The 13,151-nt window shown below is 50.4% G+C and overlaps 1 protein-coding gene across 3 annotated transcripts; it reads left to right on the top strand.

Moving 5' to 3' along the window:
* Window positions 1–838: 838 nt before the first annotated feature.
* On the top strand, window positions 839–12,286 carry LOC116960367. 3 transcript variants are annotated; one of them, XR_006165869.1, is made up of 5 exons: window positions 847–1,346; window positions 1,460–2,010; window positions 5,847–5,885; window positions 8,686–8,767; window positions 9,014–12,286. XR_006165869.1 is itself a non-coding variant. In XM_032987581.2 (3 exons), exons 1-3 carry the CDS (start codon window positions 857–859, stop codon window positions 1,961–1,963), a joined length of 750 nt encoding a protein of 249 aa, XP_032843472.2. In that variant the 5' UTR covers window positions 839–856; the 3' UTR covers window positions 1,964–2,139. The 3 variants fall into 3 exon arrangements, 2 of the variants coding, with proteins under 2 accessions (XP_032843472.2, XP_032843471.2); XM_032987581.2 differs by lacking the exons at window positions 5,847–5,885; window positions 8,686–8,767; window positions 9,014–12,286 and having other exon boundaries at window positions 839–1,346; window positions 1,460–1,648; window positions 1,893–2,139; XM_032987580.2 differs by lacking the exons at window positions 5,847–5,885; window positions 8,686–8,767; window positions 9,014–12,286 and having other exon boundaries at window positions 841–1,346; window positions 1,460–2,139.
* The last annotated feature ends 865 nt before the right edge of the window (window positions 12,287–13,151 follow it).

Genomic DNA, 13,151 nt, shown 5'->3' with positions numbered 1-13,151 from the left:
CTACCACAGTTTTCTGGGTGCTTTTTGGTGTTCTCCCCCATCAGCTTTTTTCCTTTTGGTTTGCCTCAGGGCCCTCCCTCCTTTGCCTTTCTGTGCCCCAGACAGGGGGCCTGCAGCCTATGGCTCCGTGAGCCAGCTGACCGACCGACCGACCATTCCTTGACGGGCCAACGAGCACTCCTGCCAGAAAGACTGCCGAAGTGTCGTAGGGGCCCCGAGCGCGGGTCTGCGCTGGGTGCTCGGCGGGGCACCCGGGTGCGCCGGTTTGGGTGGAAACGTTATCACCGCAGGGTCAGAAAGCAGACACAGGTGTTTCTCGAGGCATGCCGGGAGCTGTAGTCCTGGGGCACAGACTTCCGATCGGCCATGTTGGCTCCCGTGGCTTGCCGGGAGGTGTAGTCTTCCGTCACTCGGCAGGGGGACGGCTATGCTGTGTTTGCCAGTGCATGCCGGGAGCTGTAGTTTTTGCCAACTTGGCGCCCAGAGAGTCGCATTGATCTCGGGCGCGTGCGGCATGGCGTAGTCCTCGCTACCGCTGCACGAGGGGTAGTTTTGGTGTCGGTTTCGTGTATTTTTCTGTGGGCTTCCCGTCGGGAGCGCTCCCTGAAAAGCAGTGCGGCCTCCCCTCTTGAGCGCATGCGCGGTGACGCGTGCCGCCTCTCGCTGATGCTGCCGGACAACCAACAGGCAGCGCTACGTTTCGACCGCACCGCGTGCTGCCGTCTAGCTACGGAAACTGCAGTGTGGGTCGGCGCCGCGGTGCTCCACCCTCCCGTCCGCCGGTAACGGCAAGGCAACGGGGCGGTGCCGCTTCGCTCGTTGCTGCCTCCCGGTAAGGAAACACCGCGGCCGGCCCATGTGCGCGCTGCCGGCGGTCGCTCGGGTGCTGCTGCCGCTGCCGCCGCCCTGTGGGCGAAGCGCGGTACTGCAGCCCGGCGGACGGCGTATGCGCGGCGTGTCGGGCGCGTCCCGGCAGCGGGTGGAGGTCGGGACCACCGGTGAGGCGAGCGAGCCCCTTCGGTGGTATGCGGGGACGTCTCCTGCCCGCTGGCCACCCGAGTGTGGTGGGACGGGAAGCTTCAAACCTCCCGCTGCCGCAGGCTCCCGGCCCGCTGGAGTCGAGCCGGGACAGCCAACCCGAGGCAGAAGAAGGAGAGGATGCGGACACAGCACGCCACACCAAGCCCCGACCCCGCCAGGCACAGCCACCGGATGCCTTCTCAGATCGCCAGAGCTCTCCCCGAGCCTCTCCCGGCCCCGCTCGCCCTGTACGGCAGCCCTCGGCTCCTGCACCTCCCCTGAAGCCTGTCTCGTAGCCCCAGGTCACCCCAAGTCCTGTCGTGAAGGTGCCAAATCGACCCTCACTGCATCTCTCTAAAAGACCTCGTGGAAGCAGGGGAGTCAGCCAAGGGCAAGTTAATAATAATAACGGTCGCTGTTTCTTCTGTCTCTTCCCCAGAGGTCACGCTGAGGATGGAGTTGTCTATTCCTCCCTTGGGGATGCTGTTGACTGTACCTGCCTCAGGTGTGCGTGGATTGTCTCTGCCCGACCTCGCTCTCCTCATGTGGGGACAAAAAGGGACAGGCAGAGCACTTGCTGGCTGTGGACAGGAGCTGCTGTGGCTGAAGCTGGAGAGGTCAGAGAAAGGTAAAGAAGTAATTGAGGGCCATCCAGCTGACAGACTCCCGCTGCAGACAGAGAGAGCCTGCCACCCTGGAGAGGAAGGATCCCTCTTTGTAGTCTGTAGCAGGCCAGCCTGCCAACACGGACCACAGGGTCTATATGTGTCACCAACGGCCCAGTACGGCTGTATAGTGCCCGAGTGAGCAAGGCTACGTGTCTAGGAAGCCTTGAATTTTAAGATCTGTGAGACACCCGTGTATTCTCTGAGGTGAAAGAGAGCCAAGTGACTGGAGTTGCAGAAGAGGAAGGGAGGAGAGAAGGAGAAGGAAAAGCGTCTGAACTGTCAAAGCCTCCTGGCAGTGTTGTGAGTGAGAGCTGTGGTAAAGGTGAGTTCTGGGCCCTTGGGGCCTCATCTCCCCACTTGTGTGTCCTGGCCCCTCCCTTGGTCTCCTCTCTCTCCTGTACTGTTGCAATTTCTTTTTTTCTTTTTCTCTCCTTGTCCTGGGTTGAGTGAGTGGTGGAGTTTTTTGGTGGCAGGGGAGGGGGCTATCGGGGCGGCCCCCTGTGAGAAGCTTCTCGAAGCTCCCCCAGCTCCACGTCAGCTCCACTTCTGTTTGGGAAATTGAGCCAATCGGCTGCGCCTCTGCGATAACGTATTTAAGAAGGGACGTGGTGACGGGCAGTGGGACTTGTGAGGAGGAGTTGCTGCAGCTGCGTGAACACCAAGGTCAGTGGAGGAACGGAGGAAGAAAGGAGGGGGGAGGTGTGCCGGAGCAGAGACCCCCCTGTATCCTGTGGTGAGACGGCAGGGCGGCCCCCACCCCCGCCACCCATGGAAGATCTACGGTGGAGCAGACATTGATTTACGGCCTGTGGCTCCTGCTCAGCTGATCAAGGTTCTGCGCCCGAAGAAGGCCGGGGTCTCGTGGGAAAAGGTAGCCCCACTGCTGTAATTCAGCGCTGGGAGGATTGCAGCATGCGGGGGAGTCCCATGCCGGAGCAGCTCAGGAAGGGCTGCAGCCGTGGGAGAGGAAATCCAGTCGGAGGAAGTTAGTGACCCATGACGGAGCAGTGTGGGGAACGCTGCGGCCCGTGGGAGGAATTCAAGTCGGAGAAAGTTTGTGGAGGACTGTCTCCTGTGAGAGGGGGACCACGACTGGAGCAGGAGGAACAAGTTCCGGACACTCCCCTCACCGAAGATGAAGGAAGTGGCAGCGCTGACTGCACCCCCCATTCCCTGCCCCTGCGCCACTGGGGGAGGAGGTAGAGATATCGGGAGCAGAGCTGAGCCCGGGAAGAAGGGAGGGGTGGGGGGAAGGTGTTCTCAAGATGTGGCAATGCTTCTCACTGTCCTACTCTGTTACGTGTTGTTAGTGTCTGTAATAAATGTATGTTCTTTTTTTCTTCCCCTAACGAGTCTGCCTTTTGCTCGTGATCATAAAGGGGGATTTTTCCCCATCCCAGTCCTATCTCGAACCCCAAGCCTGGCTCTCTGTCCCTTCTCATTGCCGGAGGGGAAGGGAGAGAGAGGTGCTGCATTGTGGTTGGCTGCCAACCAGGCCTAAACCACGACAGGCAGTCATTCTTTATTAGAGTTTTCTCTCGCCTTTGAACCGCGTTGTGCGTAGTGTCGGTCTGTGCATGTGTGTGTTTGTCTTGGAGGTCCTCTGCCCAGGCGTGTAGATTCAGGGGTAGGTTGAGTAGCAATAGGAGACTAGGGTTAATATGTTGATACACTTAGACCATTTCGGCAAAGTTTGTATAGTCACCTCGGATCAACTAGCCATCAGCAGGCTGTGTGGACAGTCATTTCTGCAATGTTTTATGGAGATGATTTGAGCTCTGTGGGAGGGGCTGTTCTGCAGTAGTGAAGCAGATTGAATCTCAAAGGTGTTGAGGCTTGTAGGTGTGGGGCTGACAGTTCGGTGTGGGAGTTGGTTTTGTTTTTTCAGTGGCAGGCTGTAGTTAGACTCTATATGGTATTCCTAGCTGGAATCAAGACCTCGGGATTTCTTAAGCTATATCTTGGTATCTGGGTGACTCACCCACTAATTTTTTTTCAGGTGCAGAGGGATGAGATGCACACCAGAGTGATGGAGGAGGTGAGCGGAGCTCTGTTAGAAGGTAGGTCAGTGAGTGGTGTAGGAAGATGGGACTGGTGCTATGACTCACTTATAGGTTTTCTTTTTGTGTTTGGGGTGGGTTTTTTTTTGTTGTTGGTTTTGTTTTGGTTTTTTTTATGTTGATGATGGAAAGCTGTGAGCAAAGTGTGATATTGGCACCAGAGCTGGCTTGGGCAAAGTGAACAAGGACTAGGAGCCTGAAGTAGCAGTCATTTTCCAGATGTCCTATTGTTGGTGAAGTTAGAAGCATCCCTTGTTGTTTATGTCTTACAGATGGTGTGCAAGCCTTGATGTGGCAACCTGTAAACTGCAGAGATAGGGTGGGTGAGCGGCTAAAGTAAAGGAGCAGAAGATGGCAATTGGTGCGGGCAGGTAGAAGTTTCAGGCAGTATCTCAGCACGTGTGCCTTGCTTTGGTTTTGGCAGGTGCCGCAGATAGCCTTGGAGGGGCAAAGTCACATGCTGATAAGCAGTCCAAGAAGGTGAGGAGGTTGTTGGGTGGGCTGGTGTCTAATAACAAAGTATTATACGGCAACTTGGTTAAGCATTTACCTCAGTTTTGCAGGTGCTGTGGGAGCCACCTTTGGAATTGGATGAGCCTTTGAGGTGAGCTGTGGTAGTAGCGAGGAGGATCGTGGGCCTTATGATGTCTTACAAGTGCAATGGTAATTTTGTCTCTTGGGATCTTAGGTACCAAAAAGTGATGATGGCCACAGTGTCTGACTCTGAAATGAGTAGGTGAGTAGAGCTCAATGGTGCTTCTGAGGGAGGTGTTGTGGATGATGTAGGCATTGACTGGTGTGATGCTGACTGCCATTTCTGTTTGGTCTTTTTTTTTTGTCTTTTTTTTTTTTTTTTTTTCTTTTTATTGCAGGTAAAGAAGAACCTGGCCACTGCAGGAACATCCCAGTTAGCTGATATGTTTCTTTTTGTTAAGGATCCACTCAGACCCCCAGCCCTCTGAAAGCTAAATTGAGGGACTGGGGCTGGGAGGAGGGGACAAGGTTGGGAATTCCAGGGAGGCGTTTGAAAGTTAGTGTAGGGGAGAGGGCTGTCCAGGAACAGCACCCTTTGGGCAGGTAAAGGGAGCAGATTACTTTTCAGCACAAGTCTACCATGTGCCAGGCAGGGCAGTTTCAGATGGTGTCTGTGTTTGTGTAGTCTGTCTTCTGTGTCTTAGACCTTCCTCAGTCTTCAAGTTCCTTGTTGCTCTTTGCTTGAGGAACACAGCACATTCTTTGGGCGTCCTCCCTAGGGTCTCGAATGCCTGTCCTCATTGACATAGTACCAGTTGGATGCTTCATATTCTCAGGTTTCAAGCATAAAGCATGAATAGAACTTGGAACTTTTCAGTCAGTTCCCTTTTGCAGCATCGTTCCAGGCTGTGGCATCAGCTCTGCTCTCTAGGCATCCATTTTCCTGGACTGGGAAGTCTTCCCTGCATCCTTACATTCTTAGGTCTTGAAGCCAGTTGTTTTGTGCATTTTATCACGTCTGTTTTGACAGTAACTTCTTGTAACAAGCCATTGTGTTTGACTCTGATGCTGCCATAGAGCCTCTTAACCTCATGGTTGCCGACCATCTAGGTCTTACTGCACAACAGTATCTCCCATCCAGGAGTCATTATTCTCGCTAAGAGTTTTCTCTCATCTTTGAATCACACTCTTTGTGGCATGTTTTGTGTACTGTTAGTCTGGGCATGTGTGTTTGGCTTGGAGTTGTTCGGCCTGGGTGGTGTAGAGTCAGGGGTAGATGGAATAGTGATAGAATTGTGTGGTTAATAGACTGATAAGGCTAGACTGTTTATGCAGTGTTTGTACAGTCACCTTGGGTTGAGTAGCCACCGGCCGGCTGTGTGGACAGTCGTTTCCATAGTGTTTTAAGGAGGTGATTTGAGCTATGTAGGAGGGGCTGTTCAGCAGTAGTGAAGCAGGTCAATTCTTAGGTGTTAAGGATTGTAATTGTGGGCCTTACCGTTTGGTATGTGGGGGATGGTTTTGTTTTGTTTTACTGCCAGGCTGTAGTTGGACTCCAGATGGTATTCCTAGCCGGAATCAAGACCTCGAGATTTCTTAAGTTATCACTCTGCATTTTTTTCAGGTGCCGAGGGATAAGATGCATACCAAAGTGATGGAGGAGGTAAGTGGAGTGCTGTGAGAAGGTATGTCAGTGAGCGATGTCGGAGTGTTGGAGAATGGCTCAGAGACAAGGGTCCTGAGCCCACCGAGCAATTGTATGATCAGAGCCTGCTCTAGCTGCTGATGCTGGGCCTCACTAGGGTTTGCTTGCAGCTGCTCGCAGCTGCTGATACCTGAGGAATGTCAAGGACGCTTCGGCCTTGTGTACCGTGGTGTGTCGAAAACAGGCTAAGGGGAATTAGGAATAGTGGTCTGAGAAACCTAGTGTTATGATAACGGTGGTCTGAGAAACATTGTGTTACGGTACTGTCGTGTATTGAAAACAAGTCAAGAGGAATTAGAAATAGTAGCATGAGAAACTTAGTGTTATGAGAAGCTTGTGCTGTAAGCTAACCGCAAGTAGGTGGACCGTGCGAATACGACCCTTAGAGCTTAAGCCAATCAGCTAGTGACTAGTAGGCATAATTAGCAGAAGGATTATAAAAGGCTGTAATGAAAATCAATAAATTGAAGCATGCTTTATCACTCATACTGAGTCGGCTGCGTTCTTCCTCCTTGGCCTGAGTCCTCGGCTCGCCCAGCCCGGCAATTGGCGCCCGAACAGGGACCCTCGAGAAAAAGGGTCAACCGGGAATAAAGGGTCTCTCGAGAAAAAGGGACCCTCGTTGAGGCGAGAATAAAGGGATCCTCGAGACGAAAGGAACCCTCGTTGAAGGACCTGGCTGAAGGAAAAGGAGCAGTGCGCCGGGAGCAGCGACCGGCGGGCAAAGAGCGACCGAACACTGAGTCCATCGCGTCTTGGTGTGTCGTCTCCGGCCTGAACCGATTGAAGTTCACCACTGCAAGGGCTACAAGCTGAGGGCTGCAAGGATATTATAACAGGTATTAAGGTACATGGATTTTGAAGTAGCCCTAGATTTATTACAGAGCTTTTTAGAAAAGCGTGGAATTGATAGTAGTTGCATTAAACAGCTAGCTGGTCTAGTAGCAACAGGGAAAGCAAAGGGGTGCTTTAAGGACTCTGATCTGTTGTTTGATGAAGGGGAATGGAGGAGGTATGGAGATATACTGTGGGATATGGTGATAGATGATGATAAACTTGCTAAGAAATTAATGAAACCTTGGAGGGAGATAACCAATAATATTAAGCGCCATAAGGTTGAGAAGAACTTGGCTGCTGTGGCTTCTCAGAAATTAGGACACTCAGAGTCATCTGCCCCCCCTGCCGAAACCAACCGTCCGTCACGATTAGCCACCTTCTTCGGGGTTAATCAACAGCTCTGCTCTATTAAGGACATGTCACCAAGTATTCCTGTTTGCTCCACCGTGCAAGAAGCTGCAGAGAAATCAGGTGGCGCGGGGGTGCAGGGTGGAGCGGCGTGCCACCATAAACTCTGCCCACCCCCCCCCCCTTCGGATGGTTCCGCCCCTGACGGCGCGTCAGCGTCTGGCTCGGAGAGAAAAACGGCAGCTCTGTCCGAATTAAAGCAAGAGGGTCACACACCGGTAAGGGACAGGGGCAAAGTCCAAGAACTTGACAGAAAATTACAGAAGTTGAGCTACAGAACAGAACTCTGCATTTACAATTACAAGAAAAGGAAGCGCTGCCGGCAGCCCCGCCACACCCACTCCCGTCACCCTTACCAGAACCAGCTCCGCTTTTAGCTCAGCCCCGATGGAGTGGGGGGATTCGGGGTGCCTTGTTAGAAGGGGACTGGCATGCTGCTGGAGCGTTGGCCTGCCCGGTAGTGACAACGAATGGGGGACACCTGGGAACTCAAGATCACAAGATTCTCCTCGGGGTGTTTGGACACTCCTTACGAACTTTAGAACTCTGAACTGTCATTTGGGTGTTTCAACATCAACACTGGTATCAAAAACTTGTTCATGTAGTATCAGATTCATTGTATGTTGTGGGTTCATTGCAATGTTTAGAACATAGCATGGTGAAACCTGTATTACATTCTGTATTGCATACTCTGTTGTTACAATTGCTGACACTTTTAAAACTGTAAGGATGGTTTTCTTGCTACATAAGACTGCATAAGATTGGAACATGGACTGACAGACTGGTTACGAGACTTGGGAATTTGGAAAATGGACTGATGATGGTTGCAAATCTACAAAACTTGGAAATTACTGGGTGGCTGAAAGCTTTGTTGATGCATGGACTGGCAATGCTGATTGTCATTATGATAGTCATGATGGTATTGGAGTCTGTGTGGAAATGCTTTATGAATGCTATGATTCAAACGTCAAAAGGAGTCTGGATTGTCCAAAAAGAAAAAGGGGGAAAAACCTGGAATTTTTGGGGGGGATCAGGGTTATGCACTGATCCTACAGGGTTTGGACAATCCAGGCTGGGTCTCTGAGCAGAAAACTGCCACATGGTAATCCTGCCCTTGAGGTCACCTGGAAGGGCAAGAAGGAGGAAGTCAATCTAGTGCTTCCTCCCTGTTTTGAAAACAAGTCAAGAGGAATTAGAAATAGTAGCATGAGAAACTTAGTGTTATGAGAAGCTTGTGCTGTAAGCTAACCGCAAGTAGGTGGACCGTGCGAATACGACCCTTAGAGCTTAAGCCAATCAGCTAGTGACTAGTAGGCATAATTAGTAGAAGGATTATAAAAGGCTGTAATGAAAATCAATAAATTGAAGCATGCTTTATCACTCATACTGAGTCGGCTGCGTTCTTCCTCCTTGGCCTGAGTCCTCGGCTCGCCCAGCCCGGCATCGGAGGGAAGATGGGACCGGTGCTATATGCCTAGCTTTTTGTTTTTGTGGTTTTCTTCTTTTTTTGAAGGTGTTAAGTGGTGAGCAAAATGGGATATTGGTACCAGAGCTGACTCAGGCAAGCTGCCTTTGGAATTGGATGAACACTTGAGGTGAGCTGGGGTAGCAGCGAGGAGGATCATGGGGCTGGTGACATGTGCAATGATAATTTTGTTTGTTTGGAATCTTAGGTTATATAAGCAACAATGACCATAGCATCTGACTTTGGAATTGGTGCAGAGCAGAGTGAAGGGAAATGACACAGTGCTTCTGAGGAGGAGGATGTTGTGGATGATGTAGGCATTGACTGCTGTGATGCTGACTGTCAACTCGGTTTTGTCTTTTGTTTTTTATTGCAGATGAAGAAAGAGGAAGCTGGCAACTTAAAGGGACATCCCTGTTAGCTGATGCTGTTTTTCTGTTGACGATGGTTTCAGACCTCTGGCCCTTTGAAAACTATGATGAGGGGATCAAGGTCTGGAGAGGGGTTGGGAGGAGTTGAGTGGACAAGGTCGGGAACTGCAGGGAGGGCTATTAAAGTTAGCGTAGGGGAGTGTACTGTCCAGGAACGGTATCCTTTGGTCAGGCAAGGGAGTGGGTTACTTGTCAGCATGACAATAGTTTGTGTTGGGCAGGACAGGTTCCAGCCTGTGTCTGTGCATGTAGCTCACGTAGTCTGTCTTGTGTCTTATACCACACTGTCCTCGGGTTTTAATGTCTCCATAGCTCTTTGTCGTGAGCAGACACCTCAGTAGCCCTCCTGAGAATCTTGAGTGCATTGCTGCACTGGCATAGTGCCTGTCGAGCCCTTCTTGTCTAGCAGTTGTGGCCTAAAGGATGGATTTGTCTGTGTTTTGCATTGTAGATGTTCTTGAGCGTTCACCTCTTGTGCTGACAAGCTAGGCGATGCCTGCAACTCTTCTGTTGAGAGTTCTCTTTGCACACAGTAGTCTTCTGGGGTTTCATCTCTGTGTCCTTAATGATCTTAAGTCTCAAAGCCTAGCTTCTCAGGTATCCATCATTCTGGTTTTGACGGTAGCTTTCTCTCATGGGCCACAGTAGTTGCCTCTCATTCCGGGGCCGCTATAGAGCATCTGCACTGTCCTGGCACCGTTGAGCTCCTCTGCTGGTGGCATCTTCCCTAGGATGGCAGTTCTCTCTCGTGATCTTCTCACATCTCACAATTGTGTTGTTTGTGGTGTCTGTCTGTGTCAGGGTTGGAGCTGCCCTGCCCAGGGGTGTAGCAATACTAAAGACAGTGATAGCATAGCTTTATGGTTGTATAGTAATATGTTGATCTGCCCTGATACTTTTGGCAAAGACTGTACGGTCCATCTCCGGGCAAATAGCTGTAGACAGCTGCTAGAGTTGTTTTCACTGTGTTTGGCAGGTGCCAGAGGTTGGACTCTGGCCTGCTGGGAGTGGTGGTCAGTGTGGTAGTTGAGCGGGTTGAATCTCAAAGGAGCCTTACATTATACGCGGGGTTCAACATGTGGGGTTTGGTTGTTTTAGCTGTAGTTAGAAGGCATATGCAAAAAGAGAGACCTTTGGTCTTGTAAAGCTATCAGTTAGTGTCTAGGTGACTACCTTCACATGATTTGGGTTTCTCAGATGCAGAGTGACGAGCCGTGTGCCTCAGGGTGACAGAAGAGGTAAGCAGAGTGCTGGGCAAAGGCGGGCCAGTGTCCGATGTCAGAGGATATGTGTGACTGATGGCTCTGATGGGCTTATGCTGTTTCGGGTTTATTTGCTAGGTGTGAATAGATGAGTGAAGTGGGATATCTGCACCGGAGCAGACTTTAGCAAGGTAAGTGGTGACCAGCGTGCCAAAGTAGTAGTTTTCTGAGGTGTCATACCCACCCTATTATGTACATACATATCCTTATCCAATAGGGATATATAGGGATGGGGGTATGTAGACCAAAGAATCTGAGTCTGAGCAGCTGAGGTAAAGCAGCAGAGGAGAAGTGCTGTGAGCAGGCTGAGGATTTGGGTGGCATCTTCCGTCTGCTTTTTCCCCTGTTTTTTGGCAGGTGCTGCATTCCTTTCCAGAGGGTTGAAGCTGCACAGCTATGAGCAGTTTGAGAAAAGGCAAGAGAGTTAAGTGGTCCACTTGGGCTAAATTGCTGAGGGTCCATGCAACTGTGATGTATTACTTTGAAAGCTGGAGCAGAGCAAGTGAATGCAGCTATTTAGGGCTGTGGTCTCACGGATGAAGTGTGTATTAAACAGCTTTGTTTTGTTTGTGAAGGTAACAGAGCGGCATGAAGTGATTACAGGAACCTCGCATTTAGGCAACAAGGCCACTGTCGAGGATGGATACTAAGCATGGACCGTGAGCTGTGGCACCATGAAAGCTAAGTAGTGGGACAGATCTGTGGGGAGCAGAGTCCATGTGTGTCCAAACGTTGGCATAACGGGAGGGTTAGTCTGTGGGGAGTCAGCCTCGTGCAAGTGGAGGGAATGATACGTCTCACGACGTGTGCCCTGGCAAAGCAGCTCTGGGGTGAGTGGGTAGAGTTGTGCAGTATGTCTAGTGTGTGTTCATACGTGTTCCTTAGTTACCTGATGTGTTGATGTTTGTCTTGGCCTTCATGTCTGAGAAGCCTCAGGCATACTCATCCTACTGCAATCACAATAGCCATCCGTTGCGTCTCTGTGGCCTCCCGTTATTGGCATGGTGCCAATTCCGACTTGTTTAGCAGCGTGACATAGAAGCTCAATGCTGTTGGTCTGGTTTAGCGTTGTAGGTGCATTTGGCCAGTCTTTCTTGCAGCTCTGGCTTGGGCCTAACCATCAGGTCTCATCTCGATGACTCTTTCTTGAGACTGCTTCCAGAGTACCTCCTGTGCCATCCTAGTCTTCAGTCTTTCCCAGCAATTTGTCTCCATCGGTCACGGTGGGTTTATCAGGCCAGGCCAGAGTGTGTGCATCACGTGGCCTCGGCACTGTAACGCGTGCTGTCAGGCCGCGTCTTTTGGTCTGGTGTTTACTCTGTCTGGTATTCTCGCATCCTTAGGTCACGTTTGTAGTTTGTATAGTGTGTGTGTGAGGTGGAGCTGCTTTGTCCGTTTGTATAGCAATTCTTGTTGATGTTGGAATGATCCAAGCACGGGATGACGTGTTGATTAGCATGGCCTGTTTGGGTGGAGGTTGCATAAGCTGGTTTTGGGGATAGCCTATAGCTATTGGTGAGCAAGTTCTAAAGTTCCTTATTTTATCTTTTGCAGGTGTCTAGGGCCATTGGGATTCTGGGAGCAAATCCTTCCGTGAGGCTTGCTGGAACGTGCACTTCAAAGAACGGGAGGAGTAGAAGTGGTGCAAAGAGGGAAACGTATCCCTCTGCATGCAGTTAGGAAGGGTAATGCTGTGAAATCGTGTGGACTGGTGAAGTTGTGTTGAGGTGCACAGTGATGCAGTTCCAGGGATGGTTATAGAATTGGGGTGATCTGCCACTCTGGCAGGTGATGAAATGGATATGTTTTGAGTGAGGGGTGGAATGAGCAGATGCCGAATGAGTGTTAGTTTTGGAATGTGTCTATCCTTATAGGTGTGGATTACTTTTATTTCAGGTTGTACTGAATGTAGAGGTAGTTAATGTTTCCTTAACAATAAATAAAAAACCCCCTCAAGCTGGGTTGTGTGTTTTGATTGTGTCTAAGTTGTTGGGCTTTGGGTGTTTTTTTTTTTTTTTTTGTTTGGTGGTTTGTTGTTTGTTTTGTTTTGTTTTTTAGTTTTTCCCTGTAGGCTGTATGTGGAGTTGAGATTTTTTTTTTTTCAGACACTGTAGGAAGAAGACCAACCCACCCAGCTGTGAGACTATTGTTTTCTTTCCCAGCTGGGTGGTTTTATCCTGGTCCTGACTGCTCTGCATGGTGAAGTTCATCACCAATCTTTGGATGGAGGTTTGGCTTGGGCTGGGATTTTTGCAGGTGGGGTGAATTTGGAGGCCACTGGGAATGCTATTCCCGGGGAGCGTTCCCCTGGCCTGTGGCAGTTGTCCATTGTTGCAGGGAGGTGCATTGAGTGGACAGTCAGGGGGAGATGGTTGGTGCATCTTGCAGTTGAAGGGTGTGGGGAGATGCACTAGAGTGCTCCAGTGCTGAGGAGGATGGGGTTGTGAAGCAGGTGGGCCTTAATTTTACATTGGTAGGGTTGTAAGTTCTTTCAGTGGGTGGTGTGGTGTCTGGAACATTTTTGAATTTTGATCTCTGGGTGCAGGCATGGAAGTTGTGGGCCTGTTGAGATGAGCAGAGCTTGCTTGCTTTCTGGGTGGGAATGCAAATGGTGGAGGTGGTGTTGCCTTGAAAACTTCTACATGTGAAGTGATAGACTGAGTGTGTAATGGGAATGAGAAATGTGGAAAAGACTCTAGCTACCGTGTAGAGAGTTGCAGGCACTAAGTAGTTGCAATGAAGGTAATGATGGATTTTTAGTGGTTACCTGTATTTATTAAAGAAGTGACTAAAAAGTGAATGAGCATACTAGTAATTACTT

The sequence above is a fragment of the Tyto alba genome, unplaced genomic scaffold (genome assembly GCF_018691265.1).
Source record: "Tyto alba isolate M040663 unplaced genomic scaffold, T.alba_DEE_v4.0 Super-Scaffold_28, whole genome shotgun sequence".
In the NCBI taxonomy this organism is placed as follows: Eukaryota; Metazoa; Chordata; class Aves; order Strigiformes; family Tytonidae; genus Tyto; species Tyto alba.
Note: the sequence above shows the minus strand (reverse complement) of the source record. Positions and strands in the feature narration are given on the sequence as shown.

Excerpts from the sequence above, each read along its gene's own strand:
- LOC116960367 (XM_032987580.2), top strand. The coding sequence starts at position 857 with ATGTGCGCGCTGCCGGCGGTCGCTCGGGTGCTGCTGCCGCTGCCGCCG. Across the intron at positions 1,347-1,459 it reads CCCCAAGTCCTGTCGTGAAG|AGGTCACGCTGAGGATGGAG; the intron begins GTGCCAAATCGA and ends TCTCTTCCCCAG.